This window comes from Hyperoodon ampullatus (genome assembly GCF_949752795.1).
Source record: "Hyperoodon ampullatus genome assembly, chromosome: 3".
In the NCBI taxonomy this organism is placed as follows: domain Eukaryota; kingdom Metazoa; phylum Chordata; class Mammalia; order Artiodactyla; family Ziphiidae; genus Hyperoodon; species Hyperoodon ampullatus.
The window spans coordinates 32946218-32960287 of NC_136916.1; the positions used below are offsets into that span (position 1 = coordinate 32946218).

General features: G+C 42.9%; 1 protein-coding gene across 2 annotated transcripts in view; it reads right to left on the minus strand.

The window, feature by feature from the left end:
- The window catches only part of LOC307050685 (5-formyltetrahydrofolate cyclo-ligase), a gene marked incomplete at its 5' end in the record, with an annotated part of 52434 nt that overhangs the window by 32778 nt on the left and 5586 nt on the right, over positions 1-14070 (minus strand). For both annotated transcript variants that reach the window (XM_079700880.1, XM_079700879.1), the window contains one exon: positions 10880-11141. In XM_079700880.1, the coding sequence (XP_079557006.1) occupies positions 10880-11141 (262 nt within the window). The remainder of the gene's footprint in view (positions 1-10879; positions 11142-14070) is intronic.

The window sequence follows — 14070 nt, forward strand, 5'->3', positions numbered from 1 at the left end:
TACAAGCATGTGATGTAATAAAGCCAATTCAACAACACAAAGCACACTGAGGTGTCATAACATAGGTAGAAATACAAAGGAAGAAATGTTTAAATCTGACTGAGGAAGCTAAGGAGACTTAAAGGATGATTAAGATTCCAAAAGTCAGACAAAGAAGATGGGCATTTCAGGTTGAGGGAACTAGAAGAACAAAGACAGAAAAACCTCCCCAAAAAAGAACACACACACACACACACACACATCCCTCTTTTCCTCTTCCTTGGATCTTGCTACTCAATCTGGACTTATTTGCTAGGCAATGAAGACAAAGTTTTCAAGTGGTCGAGTGATACAATCCAGGTGAGTTTTAAGGTCACTTGGCAGGAACATGAGACAGAGAAGTCAAGTGTTTGGACAGGGGTGGCCAGTTAGGAGGTCACCACAATAACCTAAGATAGAGAAGTCAGCCCTGACATTTGCCAAGTGGACAAAGGCAGAACTTCCTTTCACTTTACTGGCCCAGCTTCCTTGAAATCATCTCTTGTCCTCATTTTTCAATGGATAAAATTCCCTAAGTCACTTCCCTGGAAAGAAGAACAGGTTATAATTCATCATAAAGAAACATCCCAGTCTTGTGGCCTTTCAAAATGCTTTTTAATTTTTTTTCATGTGGACCATTTTTAAAGTCTTTATTGAATTTGTTACACTATTGCTTCTGTTTTATGTTTTGGTTTTTTTGGCCACGAGGTATAGTGGGATCTTAGCTCCCCAACCAGGGATCAAACCCACAGCCCCTGCACTGGAAGGCGAAGGCTTAACCACTGGACCGCCAGGGAAGTCCCCTCAGAATGCTTTAATGAAGAATTTTAAAGGGCTGTTTTCACTGCTGAAGGCATGCGAGGAAATAGATCCTCTGGGCTCCTGCCCATAAAATGGATAAAATGGAGGCTATCCTTAACCTGTGGTTCTCTAAGACATCAACAGCCCCACACTTCCCTGGTGGCGCAGTGGTTAAGAATCCGCCTGCCAATGCAGGGGACACAGGTTTGATCCCTGGTCCGGGAAGATCCCACATGCCACAGAGGAACTAAGCCCATGCACCACAACTACTGAGCCTGCACTCTAGAGCCCAGGAGCCACAACTACTGAAGCCCGTGAGCCACAACTACTGAAGCCCACACGCCTAGAGCCCATGCTCCACAACAAGAGAAGCCGTCGCAATGAGAAGCCCGCGCACCGCAATGAAGAGTAGCCACTGCTCGCTGCAACTAGAGAAAGCCTGTGCGCTGCAATGAAGACGCAACGCAGCAAAAATAAATAAATAAATAAATAAATTTATATTTAAAAAAAAAAAGGACAACAGCCCCAAAACTGTTCCATTAACCCTTGAGGACGGAGTGAGAGAAAAGGAGAGAGGACTTGCTGATGAAGAGAGCAGGAATGGGGCACGGACACCCGTGGTGGTATTTATTTACAAACCAGTTTTCACCACTCTGACTTGAGGTTTAAGGATCAGAAGACGAAACTAAAAACAACTTATTTTTTTCCTAATTCAAACTCCTCTTAAAAATTCTGCCTCAGAACTTCCTTGGTGGTACAGTGGATAAGACTCCGTGCTCTCGGTGCAGGGGGCCCAGTTCGATCCCTGGTCAGGGAACTAGATCCCACATGCATGCCACAACGGAGAGTTCACATGCTACAACTAAGGAGCCTGAGAGCCACAACTCAGGAGCCCACGAGCTGCAACTAAGGAGCCTGTGAGCTGCAACTGAGGAGCCCGCCTGCCGCACCTAAGGAGCCCATGTGCCGCAACTAAGACCTAGCGCAACCAAATAAATAAATAAATATTTTTTAAAATTCTGCCTCTTCTCTTAATTTAACATATACAGAAACATACATAAACCTAATAGACATTTTAATGTCTTGATTAAAGTTAATAAAATAAAAACTGAATTGGAAAAGGAGTTTAAACACCTGAAGTTCTATAGGTAGAGAGTTTTAAGTCACCCAGGTTAGCCCTTTTAATGACACTTAAGTGTTCCATAGTACATTCAATGAATCACTATGTTTGAATAGAACATTTAGCAGGCTAACGCATCTTGGCAAGAATAACAGGCCATAATCCCTAAGGAAGTATCTTTTCATCTTAATGGGCTGGGAGGTAACAAAAAGTAAACTACCACTTTCGGAAATGAGAATATAGTCTGAAGTTGCTGCTGCAAAAGATAAAATAGACAATCCTGGAACAGCTCCAAGGAAGCCTACCATGTGTACACTTATCATTCATATGAAAGCCTAGGCTGTTCTTCCTGTGCATTTACTTGAATATAAAATGACTGAAAAAAAAAGCTTAACTTCACAACCAGTGTACTTTTAGATACATGTGACTTAGCGCAAGTTCTTCCTTGGGAAAATATGACGATGTTCCCGTGCATACAATTACCAACAATACCTGTTCCGTGAATAATGGTTCTGGTGCAGTATACTGTCAGGAGAGAAGGAAAATCCAGGTGGTAAAGCAACATTAATGAATGAGGTGTTAAGAAAAGACATGGCACTTCAAAGGGCACTGGAGTGGAAAACAGGAGAACTGGGTGACCACTGCATTGTTATTAACTGCCTGTATGAACTTGGGGAAGTCACTTGACCTCCGTGGGCTTCAATGATCCCCTCTGAACACAAGGAAGATGGAACGAGGACCATTAGTGTTTGCTCCACGTCCCCCAGTGCCTAACTCTGAAGGCAACGTTCTCAACTGTCCTGAGGGAGAGGTCACCCAAAACTCCTGCGAAGGCCTGTGGAGTGTGCAGAAGAACGTGATACGTTAATGCCCACAGACTGGATTATGAACGCAGCAGGGACCCAGAGGCTGTTACACGTTTCACCGGGCACTCTGACTCAGGAGACGCAACAGACTTCAGTCTAGGTATGACTGTGCATACTTGGCATTATCGAAGGACACAGAGCAGTATCTCCACCTCCTCCTGGGCCCAGGAGCTACCCCAGCATGCAGCTTCTTTTGCTCCCTCATCCACATGGGGTGCATCAAGAGCCAAGGTGTGTGCAGGTTCCCTTGAGACCTGTGAGTTCCTACCAGGTTTTTACATGGATCAAGACTCAGAGACCCAAGGCCTATGCACCAACTCATAGCTCCCAACCAAGGTGCAACGGCGCACAGCACACACGGCAGGTACAACATTCCACCTGGATCTTAACTCTACAGCTTCCCCAAAGCGAGTGCTGGGAGAAGATCAATTGCAAGGTTATTCCAGCCCAGGTCTAACGTGAACCCTTTATTCCCAAATACCAAATAAAAGTGTCACAGCATCTTATAAAACAACTATTTCTGATATATTTTTAAATGCCCCTAGGTAGATGCTTATTATTTTTTAAATCCAGCTTTCCTTTAACAACTATAAAATATTGATCATCCATAAATTTATATAAGCATTCTTTGAATTCATAATAGTGTTGGCTTTACCTCAAGACACTTTCACTGAAAGTCTGATGTGAACAACATGATGTTCGGGGACTTCCCTGGTGGCGCAGTGGTTAAGACTCTGCACTCCCAATGCAGGGGGCCCGGGTTCGACCCCTGGTCAGGGAACTAGATCCCACATGCATGCCGCAACTAAGAGTTTGCATGCCACAACTAAGGAGTCAGCAAGCCACAACAAAGGAGCCCACCAGCTGCAACTAAGGAGCCCGCCTGCTGCAACTGAGACCTGGCGCAACCAAATAAATAAATAAATAAATAAAATATTTTTTAAAATAATAAGAAAACAAACAAAAAAAACCATGATGCTGGCACCAGGAGTACAGATGATTTAGGAGAAAGGCTCTGCTCTTAAAGAGTCCAAGTCGGGGCTTCCCTGATGGCGCAGTGGTTAAGAATCCGCCTGCCAATGCAGGGTACACGGGTTCAAGCCCTGGTCTAGGAGGATCCCACATGCTGTGGAGCAACTAAGCCCAGGCGCCACAACAAGTGAGCTTGTGCTCTAGAGCCCACAAGCCACAACTACTGAGCCTGCGCTCTAGAGCCCATAAGCCACAACCACTGAAGCCTGCGCGCCTAGAGCCCTGTGTTCCACAACAAGAGAAGCCACGACAATGAGATGCCCGCGCACCGCAGAGAGGAGTAGCCCCCACTTGCTGCAACTAGAGAGTGCCCGCGTGCAGCAATGAAGACCCAACGCAGCCAAAAATAAATAAATAAAAATAAATTAATTAATTGAGAAAATAAATAAAGAATCCAAGTCTCCAGTGCTTTTTCCTGGGCCACCAAGCAATTCTCTGACATCCAGCTGGGTGTCCTACAATTCAACTGAGTTCTGACACAGTCTACCTGGGGACAGTGTCAGATCCTACAGGGTAAGGGCTCAGTCCCACAAGACTGCCTGCCCTACCTGCAACCCCCATGTCAGATGCCAATGGCAAGTCCAGGTTGTTACCTGTACTTCTGACCTACAGGCTATACATCGGAGGTTCCCTCCTTGGGTTGGATTAACTTGATTAACTTGCTAGAGCAGCTCACAGGACTCAGAGAAACACTTTACTAACTAGATTACCAGTTGACTGTACAAGGATACAGCTCAGGAGGAGATATACAAGGCAAGGTACAGGGAAAGGGCGCACAGCACCCAGCAGCTCCACAGGCTCGCCAGCCAGGAAGCTCTCCAAATCCCGTCCTTTGGGTTTTTATGGGGGCTTCACTGCAAAGGCATGATTGATTAAATCATTGGTCACTGGTGACTGATTCAACATCCAGCCCCTCTCCCCTCCCCAGAAGTCAGTGTGGTGGGGAGACTGAAAATTCCAACCCTCTAATCAAAAGTTGATTCCCCTGGTTGCTTTCCAAAGTCACCACATCAACATAAACTCAGGTCTGGTTGAAAGGGGTGTGCTATGAATATCAAGACACCTTTATGGCTCTTATTACTTGGGAAATTCCAAAGATTTTAGGAGTTCTGCCAGAAACTGGGATGAAGACCAAATATATATTTCTTATTATAAATCCCAATACTGCAAAGTCTCTCAGCAAAGAAAAGAAATATACCCCCTAGGAGAATTTGTACAACAGGTGGATATATGTTAAGTGCTGGGTGAGTAAGAATTAGAGAGGAAAGGGACTTGAGGATTGGGGGCAGTCAAGGAAGGGTTAGAGAAGGTGAGAAGAGCTTATTGTTGACAGTAACTGCCATTTTTGATCCCTCACTACATGAGCCAGTTCACTACAAGGCACTTCACATACATCACCTTACTTTATCCTCTAAACAGCACAATGAGTGGCCACTGCAACTATCCCTGATTTCATAGGGGAAAATGTGTACTTTGTGATGTTGAGTAATTTCCCCAAGTGGTAAAGCCTAGATTCAAATTCAAATCAGTCTGACTCAAAAGGCAATGACATTAAGCGCTAGACTAAAAGATACCACCTGGAAGGAACACCTAAGACATTCTAGCCTTGAAAAACAGTAGGTGTAACCAAATTTCACAGTAATGCACATAGTGTGTTCTCAGATGACAACTCAACCACTGCAAAAACAACAGAATCCACATCAGCAACAAGAGCCCCTTTACTGAGCACCTACTATATGCCAAGCACTTTTCATTCAAGCTTCATAACAGACCTGTGAGGTAGCTTCATCCACTCACAGGTGACAAGACTGACACTTAGAGGAGTTCAACAACCTCCCCAAAGTCACATAGTTAGAAAGTAGCAAAAGTAGAACTCACATCCAGGCTTATCTGATTCTCAAGTCTGGGTTCTCCATTGCTATGAAATACTGTCTTCCAGCAGACTACTTTGGCTGAAGCAGAGGAACTGCAGCAGGCGGAAGAAGGAGTCAAGGTAAAAAGACAGAGCGGTCCAGACAGTGGCCTGAATGTTTAAATTTTATCCAGTATCCCTTCTCTTGGCAACAGTTAGCTAGCAGGAACTTCAGTCTGCTCAGGCACACAGATCTATGCTGGGTACCAGGAAAGGCTTGAACAGGGTAGATGGCCTGTACAAAAAGAGGTACTTTAGGAAAGGCAATATGGCCAGGAAACCAACTGGAAGTGTATTCCAATGGAACAGATATGAAGAATCAAAACTGTAGACAAAGGATCCTCCAAAACTGGAATTAGAGAAAGACAGGTGATAAAAATATTACAAAGAAAAACCTGGTAATACTTGATAACTGGATGGGTAGAAAAGAGACAAGAATAAGTCTATGTTTACAAACTGGCTACTAACAGAAATGTGAAAAACACAAAGAGAACGATAAGAATGAATTTTGACATGCTGAAATCCAGGGACAGTGGGACATCTAAGTGGCAACAAAAAGCTGAACAGGACCGCACAAAGGAGAGGTCCACCCTGTTCCCCGCTGCATCCCCCATTACTCCTCCCACAGAGGAGCACTCACGAAAGATCTTCTGAATAAAGTATTACGATCCAACCCAAATTTCTCCACCCTATCGTCAAGGCTATCACGACTCTGCCAAATGCCTTGATGAAATTCATACCCACTCTCTTTACTATATTCTTGCAGGTGCCATGCAACCCTACTGAAGAAAGAAAGGAGCTCAGTTTCATGGGAATGACTTCAATAAACCAAGCCTAACCCTCCCAAAAGTACTGATCATGAACTACCTAGAGGGAAGTTACACATGTCAGGTTCAAAGATTCTGTCCTTGACACTGCCCCATTCAGTCACTTTTAAATGTTTTGGTTGAGGAATAGAAAACTTCATTATGATCATTTATTTATTTGAGTTATGTGTCAGGCACCCACACATAGATATGAATTCCTAAAGAGCTTCCAGAAAGATCAAAAATAAAAAATCAGCTCTGACAAAGTTATGACTGCAAAGAGCCTGTTATATTCTATAGAATTTCAGAAATGATTAACAGCATAGGTGAGTTTGATTTTGGACTGTCCAGTATCCATTGCCCTTGTTCTGGAAACAGTACTTCTTTTTCCTGTGGCAAAATGCTCCCAGCCCATTCTCAGCTCAGTGGTTTGGGTAGGGCCGCACAGGTGGGCACAGGACCATGTCCAGTCAGTCAACACATTCTTTCTCCCTGGTTACAGTTTGTGGCTCAGGGATGGACAAGACCCAGGCCTAGGTCACTCAGCCTCGTCCATGTCCTTGGCCACAGTGATTGATTTCAGGATGGCCACTTGACCCAATTCGGGTCAGTAAGAGTTAAGACCAGGACTTTACTGGGACCGTTAGAAAACAGACTTGCTCTTTTCTGCTGGGACTGCTAGCAGTAAGGATGCTGTGGAACCTGGAACTACCACGGCCACCTGTGGCACCAAGAAATGAAGCCAATATAGATGAAAGTGGAGTCAAAAGGCAGAGATAGAGTAGATCCTAATGACTCTGATCTGGCCATATCTAAAGCTAGCCCTTCTGTGGATTTTTCAGTCTCTGGGCCAATAAAATCCTATTTTTGCTTAAGCCACGTTGAATTAGATTATGTCCTTTCAGTGGAAAGATTCTTGGCTAATCTAATTGCCCAAGCAGCCTTCACTTTGAGAACAAATTCAGTAAAGAGGCAGTCCCTCCACTTCTTTTGCCCTTCTGTTATTTTTCTGTATACATAATACAAAAATAGCCCGTGTGAAATTTTTGCTTAGGAACTTATAATTGCAACTGAGGACACCAGAGCTCACTTTTTTCTAACCTGTCATAACGTGAGCGAACCAGAAAGATAAGCAGGCTGCATAAGCTATACTGGGGACAATCTGAGCTCTAGTCAGCTTGTCACAAACACTGTGAAGCTAGATTTATGCTGTAGCATTGAAGATGCCACATTCTAAACTGCTGATGTGAGTAAAAATCCACGGTGCAGAATGTGATGCTGGGAGATAACAAACAGCAGAGACTGCGAATCGAACATTCTATAAACAACAGCAAAGAGCATTAGCTCCCAGGTTGCAATTGCAAGAAACTACAGGTGTAATTCCCTAACCCTTTGCAATGCCAATTGCAAGCATCTGCAAAGAAAAACACATGGGGAGAAAAAGCAACCTGTCCCACAAATACAGCATGAATAAATGGTATGGAGGAGAAAAAATATGCACAAGCAGTTTTGTGAGTGAACTTTTTTCTATTCAGGGCCAAGCCCTGAACTTCTATATTCTTAATATTCTTTTCATTTGACTTATATTTGATATATAAGACAGGTTGGGATAGTCATTCTACTTATGTATGTTTTCTGTCTCCCCACCTAGACTGTGAGCGCCTTGAAGTCCAGGACCTTATCTTTCCAGAGCTAATACAGTGTCTGATACAAAGTAGATGTTCAGAAAATGTTTGTTGGAAATTATCAAATGTTAAACACTCAGGTAGCATTGAGTTGACTGCATAATGAATAATCCTGCCTTCCTTGTTTAAAATTAATAATAGTTACCATTTACTGAATAGCTCCTATGTGCCAAATGATGTGCTAAAACCTATATATAAATGATTTAGCTCACTTGTTTGAATGGAGTTTATCCTAACCAGGAAGTACAGCTAAATTAAGAGGAAAGATCATGCTTCTTCCTTACTCTTCCCCGCTATCGTGCTTAAACAGAAATAGAACTAATACATGAAGGTTCAGGGTGACACATTTTAGTTCAACCAAAGCAATATATTCTACAAGGAGCAGAGCTTTTCTACAAAGACAATGGGCTGCCTCTGGAGAAACTCGTTACTGGAGGATACCAAGTAGCATTTCAATTAGCCGGGACATCACAGAGTGATGCGAGCATGGAAGGAGATGTTAATATGGTCAACCAGAATTAGGAAAGTGCCCTGGGCTCCACCCACAAGCCCGTGAGTCTGGAGAAGCAGTTGATGAAGTGTGAGCAATGCCAGAGCCTACAATTCCTATCTTTCCTTATCTATAAGCTTAGGCTACCTCCCAAGATACACTACATTCCCTTATGTTTCATTGTCTTAAAATTTTTATAATGTTGGCATTCATCTGGTCTAGGAGGTAGATCTGAGTGTACTTTTGGTGTCTAAACATGTAGCAAAGCACAGGACTGTATAATATAGGAGAAAAAGTAGCAATGTAAATAATCCCCCTACTACCATGAGACCTTGACTGTGTCCCTTCCCATGCTGTCATACTGATTTTATAGGCTATGTTGTAACAATGAAAAGGAACAGAAATTGAGAGAAGATTGCATAAAGCTTCACTGGGATTTCTTTGCAACTATTTAAGTCTTAATCAAAAATACATACCTCTAAGACAGGTTTGAGGCATCGTAGTACAAAATAGTACCCTTAGCTTGTTTTACTTCCAGCTCTTTGACTGCTTGATAATGACTAAATCTCCCAAGTGGCTGTTGGCCAGGGAATAGCACGTATAAAGGTCCAGCAGTAGAAAAAGCAAAATGGGGTTGGCCTAATTTGAAAAGATACATACACTCCAGTGTTCACAGAAGCTATCTGCAATAGCCAAGACATAGAAACAACCCAAGGGCCCATCAACAGGTGATTGGTTTAAGAAGATGTGGTGTACATGTGTGTACACACACATACACACACACACACGCGCGCACAGTGGAATACTACTCGGCCATAAAAAAAGAATGAAACATCGCTATTTGTGGCAACATGGATGGATATAATATCAAATATTATATGATGTCACTTGTATGTGGAATCTAAAAAAATAATACAAATGAATCTATATACAAAACAGAAACAGACTCACAGACATAGAAAACAAACTTACGGTTACCAAGGCGGATAAATTTGGAGTATGGGATTAACAGACACAAATTACAATGTATAAAATAGATAAGCAATGAGGGTTTACTGTACAGCACAGGGAACTATATTTAATATCTTATAATAACCTATAATGGAAAATATACATATATATATGACTGAATCATTTTGCTATACACCTGAAACGAACACAATATTGTCAATCAACTATATTTCAATTTTTTAAAAATGGGAAACTGGGAGAGATTCAGAGTGGCTGAAACTCAGACTATAAAGTGAGGGAGTAGAAAGATGTAAAAATGGAAAGAATAGCAAGGCCAAATCAGGAAGAGCCTCATTAAGGAATGTGTGATTCAAACTAAGGGCAGCAGAAAGTCACTGAAAGACTTTAAACTGGGGAGAGAAATGGTCAGCTTTGCATTTCAGAAATCTTGTTTCAATTACTACATAGATAATAGATTGAGAGGGAGGAGAGGAAGAAGAGTTAGGAAGCTGTTATAATAACCCAAGCAAGGGAAGATGGTGGCTTAGACTGCAGTGGTAGCAGTGGGATTAGAGAGGAGTGGACAGGTTCAATAAATAACTCAGTAAGTAAAATCACCAGGACTCGGCAATGGGCACACATGCAACATGAGGGAAAGAGAAGAGTCAAGGATGATCTTGAGATTTCTGGCACTGTGAATTGGGTGGTGATGGTACTATACACTAAGAGAAACACAGGATAGTGGGCATGAGGGAATATGATTCAGTTTGGAACATGTTGTGTTGGAGATGACCATGTGATACCCAAGTAGTTGACAGGTCTGAGCTGGAGATATAAATGCTTATAGCATTAATAATAAGGTACTCATTACCATACAGACCATAATTGAAACCATGGGAAATGCAATATTATTCAGAGAAAATGTATAATCCAACCCACAAGGTCAGGGCAGGAGTCTGTGAAAAGGCAACAATACCTTAATACCTTACTATTACAGTTGACACTTCACAGCTTACAGAGGGCATCGCACCCTAAACTAGGTTAGGTCGATGTCTTGGAATATAAGTGAAATACAAATTCATCCCTGTAGGAAAAGTGACCCCCACTGACCCAAATATAACAAGCGGATCAGAGGTCTAACAACCCATCACAGCCTGAGAGCATCTAAAGGTGCGGATTCTAATACCATAACACTTACCTGTGGACAAGGCCTCCTCCCGAACCTCGACCTCACTGGGCTGATGAATATTCCAGGATGTTTTGGGAAGTGAAGAGATTTCCTCAGGCGATGCTAATTTCACCATATCCATGTGATTGCTCTGGAACTGGTACCGTGGAATAAAGCAGGTTTTGCCTTGTTGGAAAATGTCCTTGATGATCTCTTCTGTCTCAATTTCATCTTGCATGCTCAGAAAGATGGAGATTCTTTTGGACTTTTGATATTGACTATGGGTAAACACCTAAATGGGAAATGATGGCGGTTATAATTTCCAAGGTTATACTTTTAAAAACTAGTGGCTCCCCTTAACAGTTTTAACACTTTCTCCCTTTTCTCTCAGCCTTCTCCAACCTCTTTATCCAGAAACAAACAAACAAAAACAGCAGAGTAGTATATAATAGGTCAAATAATACTGCATCCTGAAGCCTGACTTTAACTTCTGGACCCAACACTTACTTCTCTGATCCCTTTACACTTCCCTGGCACACCTACTCTGGCAGGTGTGACAATTCATTAAAAAGTCACTGTGAGGGGCTTCCCTGGTGGTGCAGTGGTTGAGAGTCCGCCTGCCGATGCAGGGGACACGGGTTCGTGCCCCGGTCCAGGAGGATCCCACATGCCACGGAGTGGCTGGGCCCGTGAGCCATGGCTGCTGAGCCTGTGCGTCCGGAGCCTGTGCTCCGCAACGGGAGAGGCCACAACAGTGAGAGGCCCGCGTACCGCAAAAAAAAAAAAAAAAAAAAGTCACTGTGAGGCCCTGCTGTCTACATCGAGAATTCCAAGCTTGAACTCCACCTACCCGTTCTAGCAGACTTCCATCCTGTCACCCACTTCCCCGAGAGTCTCTTCTTTATTTTAACACTGAAGCTCTCACAAGCTTCTTTACTCCCTGGATAGTCAGCCTTCTCTCCTGCCAAATTCTACCCATTTAAGCCCAACTCAAGGCCTAACTTTTCCTGACTCCTAGAGAACCCTTACTATGTTTAGAGTCACTATACAACCTAACAATTATGTATTGTCATAAGTTGATTATTAATTGTTTGGTGTGCCCTAAATGTAACATCCTGGCCAGTCTGTAAACTCCCTGTGGCGGACAACATGCCATACAGTTCTCTTAGCTCTACCCACCTCCGTCCCATCTGCTATAAGCTCTTCTGTTCATATGAATGTTAAAATGTTCACAAAGATGGAAGGTGGGGAGGATCCTGGAGAGGCAAAGGCCCTCTAAAGCAAGCACCATGTTGTAAAGAAGGTGCACCTGGGGGAAAGCATCCCTTCATACTCAGTTTAATTAATTAATTAATTAATTTTTTGACCGTGCTGGCATGCGTGATCTTAGTTCCCCGCCTAGGGATTGGACCCGTGCCCCCTGCAGTGGAAGCACGGAGTCTTAACCACTGGACCGCCAGGGAAAGTACCCCCTTTGTACTCAGTTTAATCATTCATGAGGCAGAAGAAAAGGGCTGAGTTTTGCTCACATTAGAAATTTTAATAATCTCAGAACTTCCCCAGTCTCAGAAGTTAGCTCTTAGTTCCCTTTTTTTTTCTTCCTTTTCTGTTCTTCCCCGTTCTCCGAGCTAAGAAGGAAAAGTTACTGCAGAAGTGACTTATAGGGCTTTCCTGGTGGTGCAGTGGTTAAGAATCCACCTGCCAATGCAGGGGACACAGGTTTGAGCCCTGGTCCGGGAAGATCCCACATGCCACAGAGCAACTAAGCCCATGCACCACAACTACTGAGCCTGTACTCTAGAGCCTGTGAGCCACAACTGCTGAGCCCATGTGCCACAACTACTGAAGCCCATGTGCCTAGAGCCTGTGCTCCGCAATAAGAGAAGCCACCACAATGAGAAGCCCACGCACCACAACAAAGAGTAGCTCCAGCTCGCCACAACTAGAGAAAGCCCGCATGCAGCAACGAAGACCCAACGCAGCCAAAAATAAATAAATAAAATTATTTTTTTAAAAAAGTGACATAAATATGAGTGCCAGAAAGACACAGGCACAGAAAGTCAAGTTATTCCTAATAAAAAGGGACACAGAAGTTAAGTAGATAGAGCACACCAAACCAGTGCTAAGGAAGGAAGTTTACCTTTCCGAGCAGTTACATAGCTATTATCAGGCCTGAAGTGGGCAAAGCAAATGGAACTGTGAAACCCAGATGTTGGGCAGATCTGAGGCTTTTGGCACCCAAGTACTTTCTGGGAAAGTTAAATGTCCATCTTGTTCTGTTTAAAGCAGAACACAGTAAATCAGAAGCTGAATAAGCAGTAATAAACATCAGTTAAAATTCAGTGTGAGACTATGTATACACACTTATCTTTCTTTCTTCCTCAAATCTCATTTATATGACAGTAAAAAAGCACCAAAAAAGAAAGCCATGATAGCACTGATAACAAGAGGATAGAGATTTGACTAGTTTCTGCAAGACAGAGTGGATGGGACAGTATTTACAGACAAAAGAGCAGCAGATCGCAACACTTGGGGAACATGGATGCAGGTCAGACAGAATCCATTCTTCCCATGGAATTCCAAAGTGACTAAAAAAGCAAAGGAAATCCCCATTAGCTATCACACCTTCATTCATAAATATGTACAGACAGTAATGGTTCATCAAACATTTTAGAAAGCCAAAACACAAATTAGAAGGATTTTTTAAAAGGAGAATTGATATAGCCACTATGGAGAACAGTACCTTAAAAAACTAAAAATGGAACTACCATATGATCCAGCAGTCCCACTCCTGGGCATATACCCAGAGAAAACCATAATTCAAAAAGACACATGCACCCCAATGTTCATTGTAGCACTATTTACAATAGCCAGGACATGGAAGCAACCTAAGTGTCCATCAACACAGGAATGGATAAAGAAGATGTGGTACATATATACAATGGAATATTACTCAACCGTAAAAGGAATGAAACTGTGCCATTTGCAGAGACGTGGATGGACCTAGAGACTGTCATACAAAGTAAGGCAAAAAGAGAAAAACAAATGAATGCATATATGTGGAATCTATAAAAATGGTACAGATGAACCTATTTGCAAAGCACAAACAGAGACACAGATGTAGAGAACAAACATATGGATACCAAGGGGGGAAGGGGGAGGGGGTGGGAGGAATTGGGAGATTGGGATTGACATACATACACCACTATGTATGAAACAGA